General features: G+C 66.0%; 2 protein-coding genes across 2 annotated transcripts; both read right to left on the bottom strand.

Moving 5' to 3' along the window:
- Positions 1-537: 537 nt before the first annotated feature.
- MAN1B1 (mannosidase alpha class 1B member 1) lies at positions 538-12,132 on the bottom strand. Its single transcript, XM_026490133.4, has 13 exons — positions 11,868-12,132; positions 11,323-11,431; positions 10,524-10,639; positions 8,780-8,934; positions 8,382-8,491; positions 7,566-7,751; positions 6,744-6,892; positions 6,183-6,371; positions 4,092-4,282; positions 3,218-3,338; positions 2,396-2,593; positions 2,173-2,304; positions 538-1,447 (listed from the first exon to the last, which is right to left on the bottom strand). The coding sequence occupies exons 1-13, from the start codon at positions 11,979-11,981 to the stop codon at positions 1,235-1,237; spliced, it is 1,983 nt and encodes a 660-aa protein (XP_026345918.1). The 5' UTR covers positions 11,982-12,132; the 3' UTR covers positions 538-1,234.
- A 1,011-nt stretch (positions 12,133-13,143) lies between these two features.
- Positions 13,144-19,772, bottom strand: UAP1L1 (UDP-N-acetylglucosamine pyrophosphorylase 1 like 1). Its single transcript, XM_026490233.4, has 9 exons — positions 19,444-19,772; positions 18,599-18,803; positions 18,242-18,417; positions 17,752-17,924; positions 17,453-17,646; positions 16,819-16,959; positions 16,062-16,247; positions 15,407-15,473; positions 13,144-14,962 (listed from the first exon to the last, which is right to left on the bottom strand). Exons 1-9 carry the CDS (start codon positions 19,730-19,732, stop codon positions 14,879-14,881), a joined length of 1,515 nt encoding a protein of 504 aa, XP_026346018.1. The 5' UTR covers positions 19,733-19,772; the 3' UTR covers positions 13,144-14,878.
- Positions 19,773-19,992: the final 220 nt, after the last annotated feature.

The following is a 19,992-nucleotide window of genomic DNA, read 5'->3' as shown; positions in this document are numbered from 1 at the left end:
ATCGCAGGCACAAAAGACACAGTACCGGGGGTCGAGTGGAAGGCAGCCCCAAGAGTGGCCCCTGGACACCTGAGGTGCTGGAACACCAGGAAACGTGGCCAAGAACCCAGGTCCTGCCAGGCACTGGGAGCCTGGACCCTCGCAGAGATGGTGTCCACCAGCAGAAGAGGCCCTGGCTGCTCTGGGAAGGGGGATCTTCTAGAAACGACAGAGGCAACGGGCTGCTCAGGGCTCTCACACAGGGAGGACCTGCACCTGTCCTGTGGGGCCACTTGGCCGAGGTTCGTCTCTGGAAGAGCACCTGCGTCGGGGCTCAGGAAGGAAGCGGCAGGCTCCCGTGGAGGGACAGGCACGCCCCTGCCGGCAGACACGGAGCCCAGGACCGGGTGAACAGGCGCAGAGCGTCCACACGCCCCATCCCGGGTCTCCGGGCTGCAGTCACGGCGCGAGTCCTGACCTCCGAACATGGGGCGCGAGCTACATGTGGCCGGACTCCGATCACAGCTGAGGAGACGCGGGGTCTCACACACGGAAGCGTCAGAGCAAATCTGCTTTATGCTGCCTGTAAAGTCCATCCTACCGGGTGGTCCAGGAGCAGGACAAACTCGCCCACCCGCCCCTCCCAGCCCCTGCAGGGCCAGGGGAGGATCCCTGAGTCCAACGTGTAAACATCACAGCCCGCCAGGTGCCTAGATTCGCAGGAGGTCACAGGCGCCCCCAGACCCTCGGGTCAGGGCAGGTCCCAGGCTCTGAGACCCCAGGCTGAGCCCCATATCGGGCTGTCCCTTCAGTTCTTGTCTCAGCAAGATGGGGGGCCCCAGCGCAGACCCGGGAGACGACGAGGGATGTGGGACCAACACGAAGCCCGGGCACCGGCTCACGGGAAGACGTTCAGTTACCAGGAATGTGAGTCATGATTCCAGTTTCCTCGGGAAGCAGGAAGCCCCCTCGTGGACAGGACCACCGTGATTCGTGGTGCTGACCTTACAATATGATCCTCGTGAAAAGCTCACACAGAATGCCCAGCTGCCCTGACCACCCGTGAGGCCCTGAGATGCCGAGGCCCAGGGACCCCCTGGCGTCTGTCATCACCCTGGCCAGGAACACGGGCAGCCGGCGGAGTGGACACTGCAGGGCCAAGGTCCAAGGACAGTGGACCTACCCAAACAGGACTCCGCTGACAGGCTTCCACAAACAAGACCTGTGAACCCCCTGGGCACTGCCCGCAGAGGAGTCAGGCCCCCCGAGGCGGGGCCCAGATGGGCAAGGGGTGAGCCTCGGTGTTGAACACGTAGGCGTCCAGGCTGAGCAGGTCTGGGTCGTCGGAGAACAGCAGATACAGGTACTTGAGGGTCTCCCCCAGAAAGAAACTCTCCATCTTGTCCCTGGGCTGGGGATTGAGGGGATCCCGGACGTTGCTGATGGAGGAGTAGCCGCCCGAGGGCACCTGAGCAAAGCCGAGACCGCGGCGTCACCGCGGCATCACCGCTGCGGGCACAGCCGGCTCCCCGCACTGGGCTCGGCCCTCGGGGCGTGGGCCCGGCAGCCAGACGGCCCCCTCCCCCAGTCTCCCGGCCTTGCCACCGGGCGCGCGCGGCCCAGGCCAGGGCCTGGGGGCGGTGACCCCCAGCTCCACCAGGGGACCGGCCCGCCTGGAGGTCAGCCCCAGTTCCTCGAGACACCCCCGCAGAGACGCCGGCCGCCCTCGAGGGACCCGACGGAAGGCGCTGCCTCCCGAAGGCCCCGACGCCCCCTGAGGAGTCCGGAACCCACCGCCTCACACACCACAGAGCAGAGGTCAAGTTGTGGCTCTGCCAGGGTGGGTGGTGGGCCCCGGACAGGGCGTGACCTTCCCGGAGCCACGGCCCCCGACGGCAGGACGGGGGGCAGGGCCCCGAGCACAGTGGGGGGCGGTGGCCCCGAAGGCCACGCCGGGCGGAGAAGCACCGCCCCGGCCACGGGGAGGATCCGGGAAGGACGCGATGCGCCCCGAGCTCACGGGGCCACGGCGGGGGCCCTCCCCACAGAGCCTGGTCCCTCGAGACAGGACCGAGGGATGCCCCCGAACTCCCCAGGCTGCGGCGAGCCTGCCCCCCCCCCACGGCCCGGGGAGAGGCGGCCGGCGAGGAGCGAGGAGCCGGGGCATGACCTGTGGCGGCGGCGGCAGCTCACCCGTGTGTACGCGTTGAAGCTCTGCAGCAGTTCCCAGCCCCAGTCCTGGTACTTGGGGTCCCCCGTGAGGCGGTGCAGGTAGAAGAGGCTCTCCACCGTCTCGGGCCGCAGCAGGTTGTGCCTGTCGGCCGGCTGGGGGGCACGGCGGGGGCGGGAAACACGGGCTGAGCTCAGGCGAGGCCCCCACGGCGCCCCCCCACGCCCAGAGCCCGCCCCGGCTCACCTTGACCTGCACGTCCTTGTGGTCGCTCTGGGGGTACAGGTTGAAGTGCACGATTTCGGGGCTCAGCCCCGTCTCCATCTGGCGGTTCATCTGGTAGCAGGTGTCCATGAGCGCCCGGGCCAGCTCCATGTGGTCGGCGGGCAGGCCGTGGTGGGCGCCCAGAGCCAGCGTCCCTGGCAGGAAGCACACCAGGTGGTCCTGAAATCAGAGCGTGTCCTCACCACTGCTGAGTCTGTGGCCGCAGGGGGCGGGGGGCGGCAACACGGGGTCGGCCGCCGTCTCGGGTCTCCCGCATCCCCACGAGTCAACGAGCCCGAGCGGGGACGCCTCAGGGTCCGCTCGGGCAAGTGACTCAACTACAGGCCCAGCACTTGGGGCTCGACGTGAGCAGGGGAGAAGCTGGTGGCAGGACACCCGCCTCCCGGGGGAGCAGATGCTGACCCGGGTCTCCCCCACACCCCCACCCGACCCTCCGCCCGACCCCACAAACACCGACGGGGCACCGCAGTACCGCTGGCAGGAGACCAGAGGCTAGGCCCAGGGGAGAGAGGAAAGGGAGGGTCCCGGGAGGCGGGGAGCTGGGACCCTGGGGGAGGGGCCGGGGCCCATCGGAGACCTCGGCTCCCCCTCAGCTCCCCCTGCCGTCGTGGGGACAGCCCAGGCCACGCAGCCCAGCCGCCCGCCCCACGGCCAGAATTTCACTGCTCTCTGCAAAGTCTTAACTCACGAACCCGTCGGGGCCCAGGACACACGGGTGGGCGCTGAAGCCCCCGCCTCGCCCCGCCCCCCCCCCCCCCCCCCCGGGATCGTGCACGCGCTCACCATCTTGGCGCTGAAGCGGCCGTGGGCGAGCTCCCCCACAAAGGTGAGCTTCCTGGGCTCAGACCTGCGCAGCAGGTGCTTCTTGATCCCCTCGACGGCCTCGAGGTAGTCTTCCAGTAACCTGGGCGGAGCGGCAGCCCCGTCAGCTCAGGCCCCTTCAGCCCCACCCCCAGGAGCGGCCAGCCCGGAGCTGGAGGCTCGCGGCCCGTCGGCGGGGGGCGTAGGGCTGTGCCTTCGGCTCCCCTGAACAGGGCCGCTCCTCTCAGCCGGCCCCGAGGGACCACCCCAGACCAGCCTCTGCAGAGCCCCAGGCCCCGACGTCCCCGCAGGCTCCCCAGATGGGACGCCCTTGTCTCCGCCCGCAGGGGTCAGCCCGGAGCTGCGCCCCAGGGGTGTTGGGTGGCGGCCACCCCTGGGCTCGAGACTTTGGGGATTTCCAGTTCCCTCACGAGGCTGAGCTCTGTCTTCCACACCGAACGACGCAGCCGTGGATCTGGCCGCTCTCGGGGGAAGGGCATGTTCGGGGCGCCCTACAGGAAGCGCGGGGAGGCCCAGGTGTTCCTGGCCGCCTTCTGCTGGGGAGCGCGTGCGCAGAGTGGCCTCCACGACCCCGAGGAAGACCGCTCCGCCAGTGAGCCGGGGGCCCCGCGGCCAGGCCCAGACCCCGAGCCCCGCCTGGCACTGAGGAGCCGTGGGCCTCGGCGACCAGCCAGGTCCCCCCTCCTCGGCACAAAGGCCGTGCCGGGAAGAAGCACGCTCCCGCGGAGGGGCCGAGTCTGGGCCGGGCCTGGCTCGGCTGCGGCCCTCTTGCCCGTGAACCCGAAACGAGGGGAGCCGCAGGGACCCCGCCCGACGCAGCGGAAACCAGCCTCACTGGGTCTCCTTCTTTCCTCCCTGGATCCACTGCTTCAGCAGGTACTCGTAGTAGCTGTCGGCCCTGGCGCCCAGCGTGAACACGCCCATGTGCGTGAAGAGGCCGCTGTGAGTGCTGATGAACATGGGCACCAGCCCGTCCTTCTTCCCCGACAGGGAGTGTACGTGCCTCGTCACCTCCTCCGCGGCCTCCTGGGGCACACAACGGGGGAGGGGGTGAGCGGGGGCGCGAGCTGCAGAGAGGGCTGCGTGGGCTCGCCCCCACCTAACCCACCCGCTCCCCGCGGAGGAGAGAGCAGGCTGGCATCCGGCCCACGGCGTCCCTCGGCCCAGCTGCCCGACACGGGCTTCCGAGGCTGGCCGAGGCCGCGCAGCGACCAGGCCCGCACCCTGACGCGTGCGCGGGCCGCCTCGCGGGGCGGGCAGGTGACACGGGCCCCGATGACAGGGCCCGACTCATCCTCCGGACGGGGGGACTGTGTCTGAAGACCACAGCCCTGGTCCCCACGACGAACTGCCCAGGCGTGGCCGGCTGCTCCCGCCTGCTGTAGGGGAGGCAGGCATGTCCACTGCCACGCCCGGGCTCGAGGCTCATCCTCCTCCTCCCCCCGCCAGTGAGCTCCTGCGTGCCCTTCAAGACCCAACCCACCCAACCCACCTCAGCTCCTCCGAGCTCACTGCCTGGCCTAGGCGGCACCCCACACCTCTGCTCCGCGGCTCAGTGTGCATTCTGTCACCACGCTCAGGACCCCGCGCTCAGGACCCAACACGCACGCCCACACCCATCTACGGAGTCCTGTCTGGTGCACTGAAACCATGACGACCCGGCCCCGGGCAGGCACCTGCCTGACGCCTGAGGAGCGGGCGGACACAAGCTGAGCTGCTGGACTATGACTATGAACCGACGACGGGAAGACCGCGGCTCCGTCCACAGGCGGGGAAAGGCCCCCGCACGCCCGTCTCCGCGGGACACACGCGCGGGGCCACCAAGCATTTGGAAAACGCCGCGCATCATCGCTACAGAAATCAAACGTGGAGCGAGGCACCCTATGCGCCCGCCACGACGGTCGTCACCAAAGGCTCACCGAGCGGCAACGCGCCGGCCGCTGTAGAAGAGCCGGAGCCCGAGCGTGGTGGGAACTTGCTCCCAGGAGCGCTCATCTCGCGACCCCCACATCGGAGACAACCCAACACGCAGGCGCCGGCCAGCGCCGAGACGGCACGGCTCCGTCCACACGCCAGGGTGCCGCCAGCCGCGAGAAGAGACGAGCGGGACGCGCGCCACGACACAGATGTATTCCGTGGGCGCCTTCCACGCGGATGTGCATATCACACGCGGCAAACAAGTCCGACGCGGCCGCAGGACCTCACCCACGCGGGACGCTCCCGACAGAGAAAGTCCCCCGCCGCACACACGCGCGGAAGGGAGCGCTCGCGGGCGCTGGCTCGCTGCTGAAGGGATGATGGCGTTCTGGGGGCAAAGCGTGGCACCGGCTGCACCCGTGGGAACATAGTGCCACGCCCACGTACACAAGAGCCACAATTTCTCAATGTGTCAATCACATCTCCGCTTTTTAAGGAAAGAGGAGAACCGCCGGCACGTTGTGCCGAGTCCAGATGTTCCCCCGCGAGGAGAGCGGAACCGCCCAACAGGGCCGAGGACTCACTGACAAGAAGTGGCAGCCACGGGCCGGCGAGTCGGAGAAACACCAGCACGGCTCCATTCTCCGCGCCTCACGCCACCTGGCCCGGACGCCACTCCCTGCAGGTGCCACCTGGCGCAGACCGCCCCCTGGGCGCTGCCGGCCCCCACCCCCCACCCCACCCCCCGCCCCGCGGCACGTGAGAGGCTGGCAGCTGGGACCCTAAGGACACGGGCCTGCAGCAGGGCAGGGCCAGGGCGAGGACTCAGCCCCCCCCCCCCCCCGGCACCGACTTGACGCCCTGGCCTCCATTATCACACAGAAAGCGCCACCTGCTAAGGAGAAACGGGGAACGAGAAAGGAAACGGTAGGGGGATCTCAGGGCGGCCCATGGTTGACGCGCACGCCAGCCCGCCAGAGTTCCGGCCAGCAGCCCGGCCCCTCCGTACCTGAAACTTCTTTCTGCCCGTGAGGCGCGAGAGCTCCCGGAACTCTAGCTGAATGCTCGTGACCTCGGCCACCGTGCTGTCCGAGGTCCAGCGGGGCGGGTGGGCGGCCCCAGTGCCGATGTTCACGTCGGAGTATGGGATCTTGGAGGGCGTCTGGAACGCAGGCATGAGCCGATTCCCAAAATCCTCCTGATACGCGACACAGCGAGGAATCAAGGTTCGGTGCCACACGCCAGCCTTGCTTCCATTCCACGCCGCCAAACCGTCCCCCGTCTCCGTCCCGTGACGCGGACACGGGGCTTTACTGGCTTCACGTGGCGGCGATGCTCCACGCAGCCAAACCCAGCTGGCCTCGAGGAGCCCCGAGAGAATTTCCCCGCCCGTCGCGGTGACGACTGGCAGTGCGATGCCCGCGCACGCGCACGTGCAAAAACGCGGGTTCGGAGCAGGAAGAACTGGGGACAGACACCCCTTCCCCACCCCACCCCGAATCCCTGGAGCCGAGCAACAGCCACACGCAGGCTCACGCTCGCTCGGGATTCCTCTCCCCGGGACACTCACGGCCTTCCTCAGGAAGAGCTCGTCCCCGGACAGGTGGTAGGCGCTCAGAAGCCCGCCCAGGACGCGGATCGTGCTCTCAAACAGGTTGACATCCACGTCTTTCTGAAACCGCAGCTTCTTAGACACCCACTTCCTGGCCTCTTCAAACTCTGTGACACGAACAGCGTGGGGAGGGGGGACAGCTCAGTGATTGGTCCTAGCACGCCCCCGAGACCTCTCGCTCGGGGGCTCCGTGCATTCTCGTGTCTCTCTCTCTCCCGCAGGCTCGCCACACGTGTCCTGCGGCGTCTTTACACGCGCAGAGAAAAGGGAGCCGGCGAGCGCTCGTGAGCACAGGCGGGCGACGGTGGAAAATCACGGTACAAAGGGCCGCGTGAGTAACCCAGCGGGAGTCCTGGGCCTCCTCAGACAACTTATAACGGACTTTAAAATATCAATTCAGAAATAACCAAAGACCCGTGATCTCCACGCCACCCGACCCGCGTGGAGTAAGGAGGACCCGAGGGAGAGACCCGGGGTGCTGACAGCCTATCGGACCACGCGCCACCTCCCGCCACAGAGCCCCTCGCGGCTGCAACAGAGGAACCACCCTTGGACGCCGCGGCCCAGGTCCTCAGCGGGTGTCCCGAGCGTCCCCGGGTGCCCGACATCAAGCAGCAAAGCAACTGCCCACGCCCAGCACGTCTGCTCCTGTCACCCACGAGAAGGGAGGGCATGCCAGATGGGAACAGCAGCGTTTACCCCCTCCCGATCACGGCTCGCTCGCTCGCCCGAGTGTCACCCGAGGAGAACTTGGCCGTGTGCTAGGGAACGAGCAGATACCTTTTTTCAGACCCAAAATCCACATGGTGTCCAGGGCGTCGATCAGCGTCAGGCCCAGGCCAAACCACTCACTGAAGGACCTGGACACAGGTTTCAGCTCGTCGTGGCCCCAGGCAAACTTGCGGTATCCGGCCCACGCGTGGCGGAAGGCATCGATCACGGCCCTCTGACGCTCGTTCGGGGGGGCTGGAAGGAAGACAGCAGGTCACCGGGACCGGCCCGGTGGGTCACAGCCTAAGCCGCAGACTCGCTGACCTGGCGCGGTCCCCCGCGCCACCAGGCACGTGGCCTTGGCCGTGACTGGCCTAACCTCAGTTCTCCAATCCGTGGAACGGGGATACGACCGACGGGTGACCTCAGAGGGCACCGCGAGAACCGAAGCAGACAAGCCGCTCGGGGCTCACGAAGCGCCCGCGCCCAGAAGGTCCCCCCACCGCTGGTGCCGCTACGCAGGACCCCGCACGCCTGCTCGGACCCGTGGGGCCTGGGTGGAGACGCAGGCGGCGGGTGCGTCTCCACGTTCCCCAGGCGCCGCCCCACCCCCGCAACGTGGCACGGACGCAGGCCAGGAGACGGGGAAACGAGCCTCCCGCCCACACGGGCAGCCCGCGGCTGCAGTGACGGGCCACCAAGGAGCCCCGTGTCATCCCCAAGGCTCTCAAGAGATCTGCGGCCCGCCCGGCTGTCAGAGGGTGACCAGCACTCGGAGGGACAGCAGGCGCTCCACCGCACGCGGTGCACGCTCATCGGGCGTCCACACGCCCTCTCCATCAGAATGTCCAGGTGAGGCCCAACAGGGTGCAGGTGGGGCCTTACCTGCTTGGCTCTGAATCCTGGGGGCCTGGGACGAAGGCCTGGGGGGGGCCTCTGCCTTTCTTGAAGGGAGTTCGGTGCCGGGCTGCGGCTCAATCACCGCTCCCCTCCAGCTTCAGGGAGAGAAGGGGGAGCAGTCAGCCAGCTTGAGGGCGGACAGGCAAACTCTCCAAGGTCCCTGCCACCCGGCGGGGCTCCCTGCCGCCCTCCACTCCAGGCCGGACAAGCAGGAGAAGGCAGGGCCCCGCCCCCACCACGGTCCCCACTCTGGATCCTGCCTGCTTTGAAAAGGTACTTTAGACATCGTGCTCATTCTCCTCCTCTCTGGTTTTCAGAAAACGTCAGACACACTGGCCTCGACGTTTCTGCATGTGCTCCCTCCTCTCTGACGCTCCACGTACCTGACCACTGTTCTCTGTGTGTTTTCTTCCTGACGAGCGTCGCCCACCATCTCGTCCCTCTGCTTGGTGTCATCCTGCCTCCGGTCCTTGGAGTCCTTACTGGGGGCTCGAATCTGCAGGTTGGGTGGTCCCCGTCGGAAATGCCTTTGAGGCTTCTAGATAAAGATAAAAGTCACCGGTGAGAACAGTTCAATTGCCTGTGGGCTGCTATTCCTTTTGCCCCCCCCCCCGGGACACTCCCCCTGCCAGGCCCAACCCCGAGCGGTGAACTGGCTAGCAGCACACGGCCCCAGAGCAAATTCCTTTCGCCTTTCATCACAACACGCAGATGTGGCCAGGAGATCCTGACTGGTCATCTCCTGGCCCTGACCAGCCCGGATGGAGACCGAGCCAACGGGCTGGTGCAGCCCTGGATGGTGGGTTAAACTCCTGGTCCGGGATGCTTCCAGGCTGTCACAGACCCTAAAGGTAGCAAGAGAGGGTCAGGACCACGTCCCCGCGGACGGAGCCGCAGAGAACACTGTCGTGGGCCCGTGCCCGGGGACTCCTGCGCTTTATCCTCGGGACGCTGTGGCACGGGAAGGGCGCCGGGTCCGGGGACGGAGTGCAGGGGCCCGGGAGCGGCCAGTCCTCAACAGAGGACAGGAAGGAGGCCCCCTTGGGAATCGGGAAAACCTCTGCTTCTCAGGAGCCACAGCATCCGTGAAGACGTTCCCGAATGACACAGAGCTGGGACCCCCGCGGCCACGAGAACGGGGTCTGGCCCAAACAAAGCACCGAGGCTGACCTGGGTCTGGGGACCAGTACTGGAGTCTGAGCGAGAGAGCAAGTCCAAGCGGCCTCCACAAGGGGCTCCCTGTCCGGAGGCCTGGACCAGGGGAGGTGTGCATATCAACAAACCCCTTACCGTCCGGGCCCCTGCTGGACACCAGAGACCGGATCACGGGCCTCCCGAAACACCTCTGAAAACTTGTCTGTCAGGGGGAGACGCGGCAGGCTGGCTGTGCGTTCCTTAGAAGCACGGAAGAGTCCGTGTGCAAAAGAGTAGCCACGACAAGTAAAAGAAACGCCTGTCGGCTCTACGAGGGAGAAAACCTGCTTTTTTACACACAGTCCCTGAACGAGACGGTTTGGAGAGCGGCCTCCTGCTGCTTGCCAGGGCAGCCCCGTAGGGCCCGGCCTGGACCGACCCCGGCCCCCTGCCCCCTCCAGACCCTTTGAAGCCTCAACTCCCTGAGCAAGCCCTGCTCCCCGTGCCTTGGGCACTTTCATTCAACTCAAGCCTGGCTCTCCTGACTCTACCCAGAGCCAGCGGATTCTCAGCCTCAGGCAGCAATTCAGTGTCCCATCCTCACAGAGGCTTCCCTGACGGAGGGGACCGGCGCCAGCCTTATCCCTCCCGGCGGCCGCTGCTCTTTTCCTCGCAGGATGTTCGCCACGGGCCACCTGCCTGCTCCCGCCAGCCCGCGGCTCCTGGAGAGAAGGGACGGGTCTGTTTTGCTCGCCAGCGAACACAGCATCTGGCGCACCAGCAGGTGTCCAAGAAGAACGAAGGAAAGAGTACTCCTCCTTCCTGCCCCAAGTGTCATCCCATCAGCCCAGCACAAGGAGCGTGAGGTTCAAACATCACACAGGTGGTGAGAGAAAGAATTCTTCCCCGTCTGCTTGAAACACCACACGCTGTTCTGAAATGCCTGCGGGACGGACCCCGGTGACGACCCCACGTGTCGTTTACCCGAAGTACCTGAGGTAAAACCCCCGGGGAGTCTTCTGGATTAGCATCTGCTTTCTGAGGAGCTGGCAAGACGGGTGGATCTGCTGGTCTCATCTTCCGCTCTTCTGCGGACCGGCCATTCACAGCTAAAGAGGAGAACTGGTTTTATCCCCAACAGGCCACGCAGCCTAGAGGAGGTTCAAAGTGTGTCACGGAGCACGTCTAGGCAGGCGTGATTCCTTACGAAAGGACATCGTGAGACCCGGGGAAAGTCACTGAAATGAATCTGAGGAGGGCAGACGGAATCACACCTTTTTCAAAGCCCTTGGCAGTTCTGCTCCTTCACCCCAACCCACGCCCCACAAATACGCGGCCTTAACCTCGCCCCTTCCCGGGACTACCAAGGGTAGCAAGCGGGCCACTGCCCTGAGCCACCTGCAGCGGCTCCCTAACCTTCCTGCGGAAGGCCAGGACCTTAGCAGAGGAATCCCCCAGGACTCTCTACATGCTCGCCAGAAGTGTGCCCGGGGGGCCTTTCCAAACACACGGGGAGACGTGTGAGGAAGTTCACGGGATGTGCCCGGACCGAGCTTGCGACCTCAGGACCTTGATTTCTCTGCGAGGCAGAGGGGGTGGAGATGCCGGGGCTTACACCAGACACCGAGGAAGAGGAAGCCGAGCCACAAGGGGAAACTCACATCCACGTTCTGGCTACGTGGTTAAAAACGCTCTGCCCCTTGACCTTTAAGGTGGACTGCGAGACCGTTTCTGCCCGGTCAGCCCTCAGTGACACACACAGATCACGTAAAGGCACACGTGCAGCTGATACCTCTCCACTGGTCAGCCACGCTGATGTAGGACAGGAGTCCACAGAGCATCAGAAACGTGAGCAAGAAAAGGATCACGTTCCGCTGTAATCTCGACAGCTGCTTCCACTTCTAAGGGGGGGGGAGGAGAAGGAGGCTTTTGACTGAAAGCCACACAACTGGGAACTCTCCCACTGCTGCCAATCCAGAGAGTAGCTCCCCAGGCCCGGTTTCTGCACCGGGGGAGGTGCGCTCTCGGCAGGGATGGACGAGCCGCCGCACGGGCAGTGCAGAGACTCCCGCACCCGGCGCGCCCGGCCTCCGGCCGCCGGCGGGACCTCCAATCTGCCCAGGCCTGCGGTGCGGACGCCCTGCAGCCCGAGACCGCTGGGAACAGTCCAGCGCCGGCCCAGGCTGGGCTCCCGCCTCGCCGCCCCGAGGCACAGCCCTCAGCGCGGGCAACCGCGCGCCGCCCCCACCCCGCAGAGCTCGGGCCCCAAAGACCGCTGCAGGCCGGCTCCACCGCCCCCTGGGCCCGGGACCCCGCGACTCCGGCCTGGACCCTCACCCTCCAGCACGAGCGCCGCCGCCAGCTTTTGCTGCCGTCGTAGCTCTGACCGAGGCTCAGCGTCACCGAGATGAAGTCCCGATGCGGCGCCGCCGGCGGCGGCGTCGGATACATGACAGCGGCGGAGGCGGCCCGGGCGGCCCCGCCCACTGGCGGCGTCAGGAGGCCGGGCTCTGAGAGGGGCCGGGGGCTTCGCTGGTCCCACACCCGCGGGCAGCCATCGCAGCGCCGTCAACACCCCGCCCATCGCGTGCGCAGCCAATGCGCCTGCGCCGCGCCCTCCTAACCCCCACTGCGCCTGCGCCCGCCCTCGCGGCCCCTTCGCGCGTGTTTACGTCCCACTGCGCCGGCGCACGGCCGCACCTTCGCCGTGACCTCACGCCCTCCGCGCATGCCCGCGCGCGCCTGCGCATAGCTCGCCCGCCGGCGCGCAGCCTTGGCCTGGGCTCGGCGCGGTCTCCACGGGGTTGGCCGGCGCCCCGGGCCCCCGTCTCGGGCGGACTCCCCCGCCCAGAGCTAGGTGAGCCGCGGCGGAGTCGGGGCAGGCAGGGCGACGGCTCTCCGGGTCCGTCCTCGGGGCCCGATGACGACCCCCGCAGCCAGCTGTGCGCGCGGTTCCTCTCCGGGGACGCGCGGAAGGGCGGAGCAGGCCCGGAGCGCCGAGGGTCGAGGGTCTCCTCGGCTCCGGGCCCTGCCGGGTGCTTGCCGCCGCCGCCGCCCCTCGCACTCGGCCCCCGCGCGGCTCTGGGCGGGCCAGGCTCCTTGGGTGAGCCCGCTGCGTCCTGCAGTCCCGGCTGTAGTATCTCCGCGTGTGCCTGCCGCTCGGCACCTCGCCTTGTCTGAGCCTGCCCCGGAGAGATCCTCGTGCTCTCCGGTCCCCTTCCCTGCTAGGGGTCGTTCCTGAGGCCTCCGCTGGTGGCGCCAGCGGTGCCCGAATGCTTCCCTCCCTGCACGTCCCGTCAGCAGGGAGACGGTGGCGTCTAGAGGGCGAGTTACCGGTCTCCCAAGCGGAGAGTGCAGGAGCCCTCCCCTGGAGCGCGGGCTCAGGGGCAGGTTCTGGGCCCGCCCCCAGGTGTCTGACGCACTGGGTTGTCTCAGGCCCCCCTGAGACCCTGGTGAAGAGCTGGGCGGGAGCACGAGGGAACTCCTGGACAGCCCATGGCAGGAGCGGCTCGGCGTGTGGACTCTAGTTCCCTTGCACGGACAGAGCCGGGGACACCTGGTTGCGGTTCCCACGACATGCGCTGGTCAGAAACTGCACTGGCCAGGCCAGGGATCAATCAGGGCATCTTGAGTTTATTGGAAATCCGTCCTCCTCCCCACCCCCCATCGGCCTTCTGGGGGAAATCAAAGAGTTTGGCAGTCTTTCAAAAGTCAGTGCTGTCGTGATCAAGAGACTCTGAAGGTAACCTGAGGGACAGCTTTGTTCGGAGGGGCCCGTCCTGCCTCTTGAGTGCACGGTGGGCACAGGAGCACACACCTGTGAGAAAGCACTTTGGGGTCCTCCCTCCCCCCGTTCCTGGTTTGGTGGCGCCCCACGATCTGTAAGCTGCAAATCTCACGGGAGGCGGTGAAGGGCACCCGGGCCCTCTCTGTGCTATGTTTGAACCTTGGTGTAAAGATGTAATTATTTAAAAATAAACCGTGCCCTTCAAAGCAAGCGGTTTCCGTAGTTTTCCCACCTAGTGTAGAAAAGAGGTTGCACGGTTGTTCAGCTGTAGAGGTGAGGAGCAGCAGCCGTGGGCAGGACCCCGGCCTTGGACGTCCACCTTGGCCAACCCTCCTCTGTCCGGACCCTCTGCTTGCCCGTGGAGCAGCTGAGAGAAGGGTCCTAAGGCACACGGTTCAATTCTGAGGTTTGCAAAGGACTGGCAGAGCCTGGGTGGAAGCAAAGTCCTCCTCTGGGCTTTGGGCGTGGCCCTGACCCTGACCCTGCCCTCATGCCCAGGTCAGGATGCATGGACAGGTCTCCTGTCCCCTGCAAGCCTCTGGAGGAGCCAGCTGCGTCTGAACCCATCGTCCAGAGAGTGTCCTCCCCCTGGGGAGAGCACAGCTTGCATGGGGATGTGGGCTGCAGTGGAGGGGGTGGGGGCAGGGGGCCGGGTTTGGCAGCAGGCTGCAGTTCATGCAGCTCTCCACGGCCTTGAGGGGGCTGGTGCCCCTGTGTTGCTTTCCGGAGGGGAAAGCAGGCATGGGGTCCGGAGCAGCAAGGCCAGGCAGGGGCTCGGGGCCGGGGCCAGCGGGTCTCCCCCAGCCTAGGTCAGGGTGCGGGGGCCCAGTGCAGGGGCCGTGGACCCACAGGTGGACCCTCCAGAGAGCAGGGGAGGAACGTGAGCACCAGGACCTGTTGGAAGCTACTGGCGGGCTGGTCGAGGGCTGCAGCTCCCCGGCCGGTTCTACTTCAGCTTGATGGACCACCACGTGAGGCCACTGGCATTGGTCCCACTGGTTCTTGGGACATAAGATTCAGCAGCCTGAACCAGCCACAGGCGTGGCAGAGGAGCCGAGGCGTCCGAGGGAATCTGAGAGGAGCCAGCTTTAGGAGTGCAGGCTGCGTGTGGGTTGGGGGTGGTGGGAAGTTGGGGGGCTATGACCCCTCGCCAGCCTCACCCCAGGTATGGTTCAGCTGCTGGGGGGGGCAGCACCTTAGACACAGCGCCCTGTGAGGGAGGGACACGGTCCCTCTCCCTCTCGTTGCCTCATCTGTGCCTCTGCAGAAGAGCTCCAGTGGTTGGCCCTCCTCAGCGAGCAGATCCGCGTGTAGGGCTCAAGGTGCCAGGGGTTCTCAGGTCTCTGCTGAGCAGAGGTGGGGGCCGCTGCCCTCACCGAGGACGCCACACCTCTGCCTCCCGCCCGGACCCCACAGCCTGGAGCACAAAGGGCCCTCATTGGTCCCCAGCAGGCCTGGGGTCATTTGGTCCATGGAACCAGTGATGGGAGAGGCCCTACCCTGGTGGAGTAACCCGTGTCCCCGCCCCTCAGTCCCCGGGGTTGGCAGTTCTGGGAGTGAGTCAGGGCCGCAGAGCCCTGGCCTGGTTCTCATCCAGGATGAGCGGAGACTGGAACTCTCGGCCTTGCAGGTACACTTCCAGACCCTGGAATCAAGGAAGTCATGATGGCCGTGTATTCACCTCTCGGTCCTTAAGGCGGGGGTACAAATTTACTTTGAGCCAGTGTGGGGTAGGGCCAGAGAGGCTTCCAGGAGCAAGGATTGATGCTACTTCTAGACCCAAGCCCTTATGAGTCCTTTGGGCAAGCTCAGGCCAGATCTTCTCAGAGGGTTGGGGCCAGCATTCCTGCCTCAGCAAGGCCCCCATAAACCCTTCCTGGCTGGAACCCGGACATCCTCCTGGCCCCTCTACCATGTGTGAGGGCCTCCGATTTGTCACCCACCCAAGATCCCGACAGATCCTCTATAACTTATGAAACTATTTCTCCACTGGTAAACTGAGTCAGAGCTCTGACTTTCTACCCCAGCACCCACCCCTGATCACGCATCCCGTACCCCAGAAAGCCCACGTGGGCCAGTGTGCTCTCACCTCTCCAGAGTAGGACACCAAGGGCGAGATCTCACAGATGGCGGGAGGCTCTCTGCTGCCGGGCAGGCTGTGGGGGCCCACGTGTCAGCACCTGCTCCCGGGCGCGTGCCCTGGGCTGTCCTTGCCTGACCCCACTCCCAATTTTCTTTTCTCACCAGTACCCCCTTCCTCTGCACGCTCAGAGCCCTCAGCAAACTGCCCCTGCCCACGTGTAGGCTCTTACTTGGGCAGGAATACAGCCCTCAGCTCTGCAGGCCCCACACAGCACCTCGGCCAGCAGATGTAAGTGGTGGCTGTGGACGCCAGAGGACATGGAAACCCAACGTCCTTCCCTTTGCCAGCCCTGAAAAGTGACCTGCCCTGCTATCTTCCAAATGTCGTGCCTGGGTCTTGGTTTCGAAGCTTATGAATGAGTCAGGAAGGGTGGCAGCCACCCAGCTCCCCACAGGCCCTGAGGCGCTCTTGAGGAGCTGGGCCCCGGCTGCAGGCAGCACTGTGTGGCCGGGCAGGGTGCCTGGCCCCCTGCACTCAGCATGGTGCGGAGCTCGAGCCCCCGCCTCCGCTCAGACAGCGGCAGCGCCGGCGGGGCTCTGCGGCTGAGGTCTGGACCCTGACACCCCTGTCCTTTGGGAAGCATACTGAGGCCCACACTCACCTGGGCAGCTCAGGGAGCCGGGCCCCACAGGCATCCAGGAAGTGGGCCCCTGCTTGCAGGGCCCAGCGGTAATGCTGCATGAGCAGGGCGCGCCGAGTCGTGTCGGGGTTGTCCCTGGCAGCCGAGGCAGCATTCTTCAGCGGGGAGAACTCCTCCTCCCGGGACACCTCCAAGGCCACGAAGCTCCTGTGTGGAAAAGAACAGTTCTCTCAGAGGCCCTGGTCCCGGGCAGATGAAGGCTGCACTGGGGTTCCGATGACTAAGTGGGGGTCGCCTCCATGGAGGAAGCCCTGCAGGCACCGCGTGCATCTTTGCTCCTGAGGTCCCCGGGGCTGCTGGAAGTCCTTCCATTCCCACTAGCCAAAGCCCCAGATCCTGGGATCCCAGGGTCAGGGCCAAACCCCTGAGGAGCCCCCCAGCCACCTGGCCTGGAAACAGGCTCCTAACCCCAGGCTGGCAGCAGAGGAGGGTGCGGGAGGGGCAGAGGAGGGCGCGGGAGGGGCAGGGGTATCTCCCAGAGTGCACAGCCCCAAAGACTGCAGCGGCCCCAGATGCTGCCAAGCTCACACCACAGGGGCTGCTTCCTCTGGCCTTCTCCCTGAGCCTGCCTATAGCCCCTACTCCCCACTACGACGGGGCGCTCCCACTGTGTCCCCCACAAGCCTCCACTTCCCGGCCCAACCAGGCCTCAGAACCCAACAGAGAACCAAAAGAGAGAGAGGTTAGAAGGAAAAAATAAATGACTTCTGCCACTAACTTAGCAAACTGGAACACATCAAACACAAACTTCTCCATCTTTATCCCGTTTGGTTTTATCGGCTTTACCGGATTTCCCTCCTCATCCACGTATGGGACCTTCTTCACAGCCACATGTGGCTTCAGCAAGGGCTCAAACTCGCTGGGGGCAGAGAAGGACAATGGGAAGACAGACAGAGTTCAGACGGGACGCCCCTGGGAGCCCCATCCCCACCTCTGCACACCTGGCCAGGCAAGACACTGGCGGACGGACAGCACAGCGTACACGCTGAGCCCGGTCTCCGGGAGGGCGAGGCATCGCCTGCACCCTGCAGCCCAAGATGGAGAGGCCCCACTGGCTGTGTCCCTGCCCAGATGAAATGGCAGCTGGCAAGCCACAGGGTAAAAGGTGGTGCCTGGAGGCAACAGGCGCGGCACGGGAGGACCAGCAGGCCAACTCGGCCACAGAGCCTTACGGCAGCAGCTGCTCCGGCTCCAGTGCCTCTGGCTTGCTGAACCGCAAGAGCCTTTCTGCACCCCAACCCACAGCCCCACGTGGCTCAGGTGAGCCTCCAGTCACTGTGGGCCCGCCGGCCCTGGTCAGTGCAGGCCACAGGCCACTCTGGCCAGCACCCGCGGCCACCTGCTGAGCACACCTGCTGACCACCTGGAGGAAGTCTCGGGTGAAGAAGTGGTTACAGATGTTGCCCAGGCTGTAGAGCAGGCTCCCGTCGGGCCCCCGGAGCTGCGCGGTCTCCGGGCTGATCTCGCTGTACTCCACCACCTGAGGGACCCCGTCCACCTGGCACACGACACCCACCGGCTCCTCGGGGTACGCCTTTTCCACCACCTGCAGCCAAGGCCTGGGCTGGGAAGGTCGGCTGGGGCGGGGCCAGGTGGGCCGGGGGCGGGGCTGGGAGGAGGGGGCGGGGCAGAGCCGGCAGGGAGGTCTCACCTTGGCCCCACAGTCTGCGCCGCGAAGCACGCAAAAGCCGATGAAGACGGGGTCGGCCAGCCGCACGAGAATGTTGTCCACACAGTACACGTGCACGAACTCCACTCCCCGACGCTCCATGTCCTCTAGAATCTGGTGGTCTGACAGTGCACAGTACAGCCCCCCGTTGCCATCTACAGAGGGAGAGAGGGGCCACTTTCTCGTGGGCTTCCGCAGGGCTTCAGCCATCTAGTTCAGGGCATGCTGGAGGCAGGGGAGGCCCCTTGGGGCTGGACCTTGTACCTGAGGCAGCTCTCCGTCACTATCCAAGTAGCCCTATGGTTGTTTCACATGACAGATGGGAACCAAGGCCCAGAGAGGGGAGGCCACTCACCCGGGACCACACAGCCTTCAGGCATAACATTCTGACCTCTGCCGCAGTTCTCTCGACCTCTAATTAGCAACTTGTTCTAGGCCAGCGGTCTTTCCCCGGCTCAGGGGTGGGGCATACCTGGGGCCATGGCAACCTTGTCTTTCTGCTCCAGGATGGCCCTGCCATCGAAGGTCACAGCAGGCAGCATGCGCTGCTCAAACATGATCACATTGCTGGGGGCCAGGTGGAAGAAGTCATGCTCCTTGAAGAACTTAGCCGTGGGCCCCAGCGTGAACTCACTCGTCATGATGTACCTTCAAGGAGAGGCAAGGCTGAGCAGGCCATTCGAAGGGCCGAGCACCTCCGGGATACGGGGTGCTGACAGGGGCTGGCCTTGGGGTCCAGTCTGGGGTTGGGGTTCAAGTCTGGGTGCCTGGGCTGGTGCTGCAGGGCAGGGGATCATTCTGGGGACAAGGTAGCGCAGAGAAGGCACACCAGGGGACGGTGCAGCGGGTCCCGTAGCGCTGGCCAGCAAGCTGCTCCACCCGCCGAATCCGCTCGGCCTGCAGCTGATACAGGGTCTTCTGGCTGGGCAGCCCCACCTGATACATGCCTTTGGGGTAGGTCACGCCCAGGCGAGTGCCCTGTCCCCCAGCCAGCAGCAGCACAGCCACCTTGTTCAGGGCGATCTGGCGGAAACCTGGAGGTGCAGGGTGCCATGAGGGGACAGCTGGGACCTGCCACATAACCACCCCTTCACCTCAGAGCAAGCCACACTCGAGTCTGGAACTCTAAGACTTCTGCTAGCCACAGAACAGAAATTTCCACATAACATTCTGATGCCCTGTGGGCCACGGCCCCACCCAAACTCCATCTCGTCCGGACCCATCAGGGGTCCTGATGACATCCTCCAGGGTTCATTCCCAGCCCGGGTCCTTCAGAGGGAACACAACGTCAGGCTGGTTACAGCAGTGCAATGGGGGCCCTGGGCAGGCTTCCCTCCAGGAGCACCTGCCTCACCTATGAGGCCAGGAGGCCAAGAGTGCACCTGGGCCAGCGCTGATGGGAAAGGGAGCGTGTGCAATTGCGCAAGGGTTCCCTGCGGTCAATGCGCCTGTGGGCTGGGCTGCTGGCTAGCCAGGGGAGTCGGCACAAAGCGCTCTCCCGAGGGCAAGCCGCCTAGGGGCGGCTGCCACCTTGGCAGCGTTGGGAGCCCCAAACCCCAGTCGCGAGCTGCGAGCGAAAGGGGACTCCGCAAAGGAATAAGGCACGCTAAACTCCTCCAAGTACAACCTCTCCTGTCACCCCACCCGACCCGTCCGGGACCCCGCCCCGCCTACCTTCCTCCTCCCAGAGCCGCCGCGTCTCCGGGTCGCACCGGCTCGCGCTGCCCACGCACTCGGGGGGCAGGGGCCGCAGACGCGCTGCCAGGTCTGGCGGCGGGCCCGGGGGGTGCGCGCAGGCCTCAGCCGCGCGCCGGCAGTGCTCGCGCAGCGCCTCCGGCTCCAGCGCCCCCAGCTCGGCCAGGAGCGCGGCGCGCGGTCCCGGCGCCAGCTCGGCGCAGAAGCGCAGCAGGTGTTCCTGGCCAGCGCGCTGCAGTCGGGCGTGCACTTCCCGCTCAGAGGCCATGTCGCCGCTGTCTGCCGCGCTGGCACTCGTGACCGGCGCGCTCCTACGGGCGTCACGGGACCCAGCGGGCGGTGACGACCCCACAGGGGCGGGACCAGGGCGCGCCGCCTCGACCCCGCCTCTGAGGGCCCCCTTCCCGACTCCGGCCCCTTCCCAGAGTGCCCGCCCCTCTCCGGCCCTGACCCCGCCCCTGTCCGCTCTGCCGCCGCCCGCGAGCTCCGGGCTTTAGCCCGCCGCAGGACACCGAGGGGCCGGGTCAG

Source organism: Ursus arctos, unplaced genomic scaffold, assembly GCF_023065955.2.
Source record: "Ursus arctos isolate Adak ecotype North America unplaced genomic scaffold, UrsArc2.0 scaffold_18, whole genome shotgun sequence".
Lineage (NCBI taxonomy): Eukaryota > Metazoa > Chordata > Mammalia > Carnivora > Ursidae > Ursus > Ursus arctos.
This window is presented reverse-complemented; position numbering and strand designations above follow the sequence as displayed.

What these genes read in the sequence shown, in the direction of transcription:
- MAN1B1 (XM_026490133.4), bottom strand. Translation starts at nt 11,981, where the DNA reads ATGTATCCGACGCCGCCGCCGGCGGCGCCGCATCGGGACTTCATCTCG. An exon ending in ACACAGAGAACAGTGGTCAG is followed by an intron (nt 8,492 to 8,779) that starts GTACGTGGAGCG and finishes CTCTCCCTGAAG; the next exon opens with CTGGAGGGGAGCGGTGATTG. An exon ending in GATTTTGGGTCTGAAAAAAG is followed by an intron (nt 6,893 to 7,565) that starts GTATCTGCTCGT and finishes TTCGTGTCACAG; the next exon opens with AGTTTGAAGAGGCCAGGAAG.
- UAP1L1 (XM_026490233.4), bottom strand. Translation starts at nt 19,732, where the DNA reads ATGGCCTCTGAGCGGGAAGTGCACGCCCGACTGCAGCGCGCTGGCCAG. An exon ending in ACCCGCTGCACCGTCCCCTG is followed by an intron (nt 18,418 to 18,598) that starts GTGTGCCTTCTC and finishes CTCTCCTTGAAG; the next exon opens with GTACATCATGACGAGTGAGT. An exon ending in GCGCAGACTGTGGGGCCAAG is followed by an intron (nt 17,647 to 17,751) that starts GTGAGACCTCCC and finishes CCTTGGCTGCAG; the next exon opens with GTGGTGGAAAAGGCGTACCC.